Here is a 6095-nt window from a genome sequence, read left to right as displayed (position 1 = left end):
CCCCCATGTCGTCGGTCCATTCCACTTGGACCGGCGGGGGCCAGGGGTGGCTACCGTCGTCACGAGGAAACAACGTGTCCACCACCTGGCCCAAGAACTGGGGGTCTAGGCTCTCCGTCACGGGGGGCGCCCAGGGCCTTAGTTTGCCCATTGCCCACATATAAGGGCGCCCCCACGGATCGGCATCAAGAGAGCCGAGGAGCTCCTGCCATGCCCGGGACTTGGCCTCCCTGATGGCCAGCTGCAGAGCTACCACTAATACATGGTAGCACCCGTACAGCTCTTCCTCCCCCGCTCGCGGTTCCTTCTCCGACGGGCCCTTTGCCACTGGCGTCGGGCGACGTTGCAGTTCTGCCGAATGTCGGCGATTTCGCCCGACCACCAGTAGGCGGCCCGTCTGGGGAGGCATTTGGCCCGGGGCATGGCGACGTCACAGATCGCCTTCATCGTGCCCCGGAACCATTTCACCTCCTCCCCTAAATCCGCGACTGGACCGACCGGTTGCTCCGGCCAGGTCACAGCGAGGGCTGCGGCCATCAGCGCGTCCCTGTCAAGCCTCTTCAGCGCCCATCTCAGCGGCGGTGGGCCGCTCGGCGGGCGACGTTCGGGGGTGGAGAATCCGAGGCGGATGTAGCGATGATCGCTAAGCGTCTCCGCCTCCTCCACCACCCTCCAACTCTGCACCATGCGTGCAGCCGAGGGAGTCGCGAACGATAGGTCAACTATCGACTCCCCCCGAGCGCGCACGCAGGTGCTGACCGAGCCCCGGTTCAGCAGCCGGAGCTCGAATTCCGCCGCCCACTCGAGTACCGCCTCACCCTTCGCGTCACTCCTCGGGGACCCCCACGATTGGGCATGGGAGTTGAAATCCCCGAGGTCGAGTGCCTGTCGGGGGTAGCAACAGGAGACTACATCTCCCACCCGACCTAAACACTCTTCCAACGCCGCGAGGCAGTAGACGCCCACCACCGCGGTATCGCACCAGAGCACCGCCACAAACCCCCGCCGCCGTTCTATTAGCGTAGGGGCGGGGCAAAGGCGGTGCCAATCACTGCCACGGAGCCGCCGTCATCCCCGAACCAGTCGTGTCTGTCCGGGACTCGATACGGCTCCGCGGCCACAGCCAGCGCTTTTTTCCACTCGGCCAGGTGATGCAGAAGAAGATCTTGCGCCCTGGCCGAGTGGTTCAGGTTGCCCTGTATTATGGGCCCTTTGGGCCTCATTGCTTTTTGGAGGGAGAGGCCGCCTCCACGGCCTTACCTCCTTTTGGGGTGGCGGACCTGCCACCCCTCTTCTTTTTAGGCGCAGCAGCCTTAGTTGGCTGCTGCTGCGCCTGTTGGGGGGTGCTAGTCCACCCTGGACGGCGCTGTTGCGAAATTCCCCAATTCTACGCCGAACGGCGAAGATGGCAACGAAAATACTTCGTTGGTGCGTCGTTACCGATAGCGGCAGCACCTCTCGGGCCCACTTTGTCCACGCGGTCCCCTCTCCACGCGGAACCGGCACGATCGACGCCATGATCGATTCTTGTTCTTCTTGTACGATCGCTTGGTGTGAGAACACGTGCTTTTCTGTCCACGCTAATCCTGTACAAGTCCATAGTTTTCGAACACGCGACGCAGATCTTTTCAGCCCGCGCTTTATTTTGCATTGTATCCAGTCCACGCAGTTTCGTAATTGTGAGTGAAATTAGTTGCATTGTTTAGACCACGCTTTACACTTGTATACTTTCTGTTTTTGTTAAATATATTTATTGTTATCGTTACGCAGGTGTGTGTTATTTCTGAACTCGCTGACCACGCTAAACACGCAAACATTTTGGTCCTTCGAGCCGGATAAACACACCTGGCTTGTGTAACGGTTCGCGTAGTGACGCTTAACGGTTTTCGCCGCCATTACGCGTAGTGACCGCGCTTCACGTGAACTAAGTGACTCACTTTGTGTGCGCGGAACACGATTAAGCAGTGACTGTGCCGTTCAGGTGACGAGGGTGATTTTCAGTGCATTTTAAAAGTACTTAGTGACACTTTTTAGTAAAATGCCTAAATTGCGCGATCCCTCCCCGGTTTCAAAACCGGAAGAGACGCCGGCGGCCATGATGGCGTCAGAGCTCGACGCAGACCACGCAACGGAAACGACCACGCAGCCATCGCAGGCCGCTCGTCCACGCTCGCCGACCACGCTTCAGGTTCCTGAAGAGACCTCGCAGACCACGCGCACACGCTCGCCCACGCGCCTCACAGCGGAGCTCCAGGTGCGCTCCCGTGTCCACGAGGAGCGTCTTGACACCCTCCTGGCCATGGTGGAGGATCTGCAGGTGACCCTCAACAAGGCCCCCGCAGACGTCGCGCCAGAAGAACCGGAGCTCATGAGGGACACGATTCTGGAGATTCATGGTGAATTCCAGCGCGAACACGTTGCCCTCTCGAAGGTTTGGCCGTCCACGCAGCTCGACCACGCCTATTTTAAGGAAAAGGTGGCTTCCAATGAAGCGCGCGTGGTACTTTCGGCTCGCAAGTTGCTGGCGCAGCTTGAGCGGAAAATAAAGCAGACCACACAGCCCACGCAGACCACGACGGCCTCGACGACCAACGCGCCCACGCAGTCCTCGGCAAGCCGATCACGCCTCCCCGAGATCGCGCTCCCGAAGTTCGAAGGGGACTACAGCAAATGGGCAGAATTCAAGGCCCATTTCGCTTCTGTTATCAGCGAACGCGCTGACCTCGCCGCACACGATAAGTTTTTATACTTAAAGGGAGCTGTTACTGGCCACGCGGCTAATTTGATTAGCCACCTTCCTACCACCGATGGCGCCCTGGAGCAGGCGTGGCAACTGCTCGACGGCCGCTATGACAATAAGCGGCTAAACGTGCAGTCGCACATGGACCGGCTTGCCAACCTCAAGCCGATGAAAATGCGCAAGGCGGCCTCGCTCCTGAAGATGGTGAATATCATCCAGGAGACGCAGCAAGCGCTACGGTCGTTCTGGTTGGAGGATGCCCATAACTGTTTCCTGCTCACCATCCTCGTCAGACTGCTCGACGCGGACACGCGCGAGCACTGGGAGTCCTCGCTGGCCACGAAAAAGGAATATCCTACGCTGGAGGAACTGACTAGCTTCCTACTCGCCCGCGCACGCACTCTTGAGCAATTAGAGCAGCTCAACACCGCTCGTGCTACTCCGCCCACGCCTACAGCACCCGCAAGGACCACGCAGTCTTCGCAGCAACGCTCCGCGCCAGCGAGAGCAGCCGTCCACGCAGGAAGCGCTCGACCCGCTCAGTCAGCCCACGCAGCACCCGCAGCCATCGCCAGGTCCACGCAGTCCGCACTCTATCCGTGCGCTTTCTGCCAGAAAGATCACTTTCTGTCAGCGTGCCCACCGTTCAGAGCACTGACCCCGCACGACCGCGCCAACGTGGTCAAGGCCCACGCACTTTGCGTGAACTGTCTCGGCCACCATAACCTGCGCAGCTGCCGCACACGACAACGATGCAAGATTTGTGAGGAGATTCACCATACCATGCTGCATGGTGCTGATATCAGCAAGGTGCTGGTACCAGGCCTTCCAGCAGCAGCAGCGCAGACCATGCCCACGCCAGCTCCAGCAGCCTCCACGCAAACCACGCCAACCACCTCAACGACCACGCATTGAAGTGACGGTGCAGTCGTCAACGCACCCGCAGCCATCGCAGCCCACGCACACAGAAATCGTTCAGCCCACGCAACCAGTACACGCAGACCACGGACCACGCTTTTAGCAACGGCACTCGCAAGAGTGCACACTGACCTCGCAGTGCAGCAAGTAAGAATACTCATTGATTCAGGCTCTGAAGTCTCGTTGATTTCAGAGTCATTAGTAACGCAGCTCAGACTCAGAAGACAACGCTCCTCATTGGATGTCCACGGAGTTGGTGGAGCAAGGACCTCGCAGACGAATGGAGTGGTCAATATTACCCTCCATTCAATTTACAGACCACTCTCAGTCACCATTCCAGCACACGTGCTGACGAAGGTGACCACTTGCTTACCATCCGAACCACCAGCTCGTCCAACGCTGCCATCGCATCTGGAGAAATTGAATCTAGCAGATCCGCAATTTCTCGTCTCCAGACCGGTGGACATTATTCTCGGAGCCGACGCATACGGGCAAGTCATCAAGCCAAACATCATCCGGAACGCTTCAACACCGTTGATCGCTCAACTTTCGATCTTCGGTTGGCTCGTAATCGGGCCCCTCGAGGGCATTCAGACCATTCGCAGGACCTCTCATCAGGTGACGGTCAGTAACACCGATTGCCAGTTGGGTGAGTTACTCAGCCGCTTCTGGACGCAGGAAGAGCCACCACAGGACACGGCACCCTTGCTCACACAAGAAGAGCAAGAGTGCGAAGATCATTTCCAGACCACGCATTCGCGAGACTCCTCTGGAAGATACATCGTGCGATTGCCGCTCAAGCTTCATCCACGAGCACTTGGCAATTCATACCAGACGGCGCACCATTGTCTTCAGAGGACACTCCGAAGATTCAGCAAGGACGCTCAGTACAAACAGCTGTACACCAAGTTCATGCTCGAATATGAGCAGCTTGGCCACATGGTAAGACTGAACAATGACTCAATAATCAGTCCGTTTCAGTACTTTCTTCCGCACCATGGCGTTCTCAAGTTGGGCAGCACGACCACCGCCTTGCGAGTGGTGTTCAATGGCTCCAGCCCAACTTCTTCAGGACACGCATTAAATGATCTTCTCCACACAGGTCCGAACCTTATGCTGAACATCGCAGATCTGCTCATCTGGATACGCAGATTCAAACATCTGTTTGCAACCGACATCACGAAGATGTATCGCCAAATCAAGGTGCATCCGGAGGACTGGAGCTTGCAGCAGATACTCTGGCTTGATGAAACTCAACAGGAAACGCAGTACCAGCTGACCACGGTCACGTACGGAACGAAAGCTGCACCGTACCTAGCCGTGAGAACGCTCTTGCAACTTGCTGACGACGAAGGGTGGAAATTTCCCCTTGCCGTCGAACCCATCAAAAATGGCAGGTACGTTGACGACATTTTTGGTGGCGCAGACACCGCTGACCATCTACAGGATGTTGCAAGTCAGCTGACGCAACTTTGCCAAGCGGGTGGATTTCCGTTGGCAAAATGGCACTCTACCAGCAAGTCGTTGCTTGAAGCCCTCGCAGATAATCAGAACAACGCATCAATTTCGTTTGACGACTGCGAAACCAAGATTCTCGGAATCAAATGGACACCGCATGAAGACGCATTCAATTTCGCAACCATATCAGCTACTCAACGCACGTAGTTCACGAAACGCCTCGTCCTCTCAGAAGTAGCACAACTATTTGATCCTCTCGGTTTTGTTGCACCTGTAGTTATTAGAGCCAAAATTCTCATTCAAGAGCTCTGGTTACAGGAACTCGGCTGGGACGACTTGCTGCCTCTCTCAATTACAAATCGCTGGCTCAGCATCAGAGAAGATTTAACGTGCCTGGCCAGGCTATCCATTCCACGATGGTTCAACACATTGACCACGTCAACAGTTGATCTACATGGTTTCTCAGATGCTTCTGTCCTCGCAATGGCAGCAGTCGTCTATCTTGTTGTCCACGCACCGTCCACGGGTACCCACACTTCTCTCATCTCCTCGAAAACGCGAGTGACACCACTCAAACGTCTGACCATCCTGAGGTTGGAACTCACAGCAGCGCTGCTACTCTCGAAACTGATGCGGCATGTTCACGCTACTTTGAACATGTCCGTTTCTCAGACATTTATGTGGACGGACTCAGAAGTTACGCTGGCTTGGATCAAGACGCACCCCTCCAAATGGAAGGATTACGTACGCAACAGGGTAATCCAAATCCAGGAGATCACGCAGAACTTTCACTGGAGGCATGTACCAGGATCATCGAATCCGGCTGACTGCGCGTCAAGAGGCATGACGACAGATCAGCTACAGCAGCACTCGCTTTGGTGGACGGGACCACCGTGGCTCACGCAAACGCAGAACGCGTGGCCCAAGCAGACCAGTGTCGATGCAGACGAGTTGGGCGCCCCAGAAGCTCGTGCTGTCG

The 6095-nt window shown here is 56.5% G+C and overlaps 1 protein-coding gene across 1 annotated transcript; it reads left to right on the top strand.

Annotated features, from left to right (window-relative positions):
* The first annotated feature begins 3899 nt into the window (after positions 1-3899).
* Positions 3900-5323, top strand: LOC114881471. Its single transcript, XM_046289460.1, has 3 exons — positions 3900-3910; positions 3976-4149; positions 4264-5323. Exons 1-3 carry the CDS (start codon positions 3900-3902, stop codon positions 5321-5323), a joined length of 1245 nt encoding a protein of 414 aa, XP_046145416.1.
* Positions 5324-6095: the final 772 nt, after the last annotated feature.

This window comes from Osmia bicornis, unplaced genomic scaffold (assembly GCF_907164935.1).
Source record: "Osmia bicornis bicornis unplaced genomic scaffold, iOsmBic2.1, whole genome shotgun sequence".
NCBI lineage: Eukaryota > Metazoa > Arthropoda > Insecta > Hymenoptera > Megachilidae > Osmia > Osmia bicornis.
The sequence above is the reverse complement of the archived record's forward strand: the minus strand, read 5'-3'. Positions and strand labels throughout refer to the sequence as shown.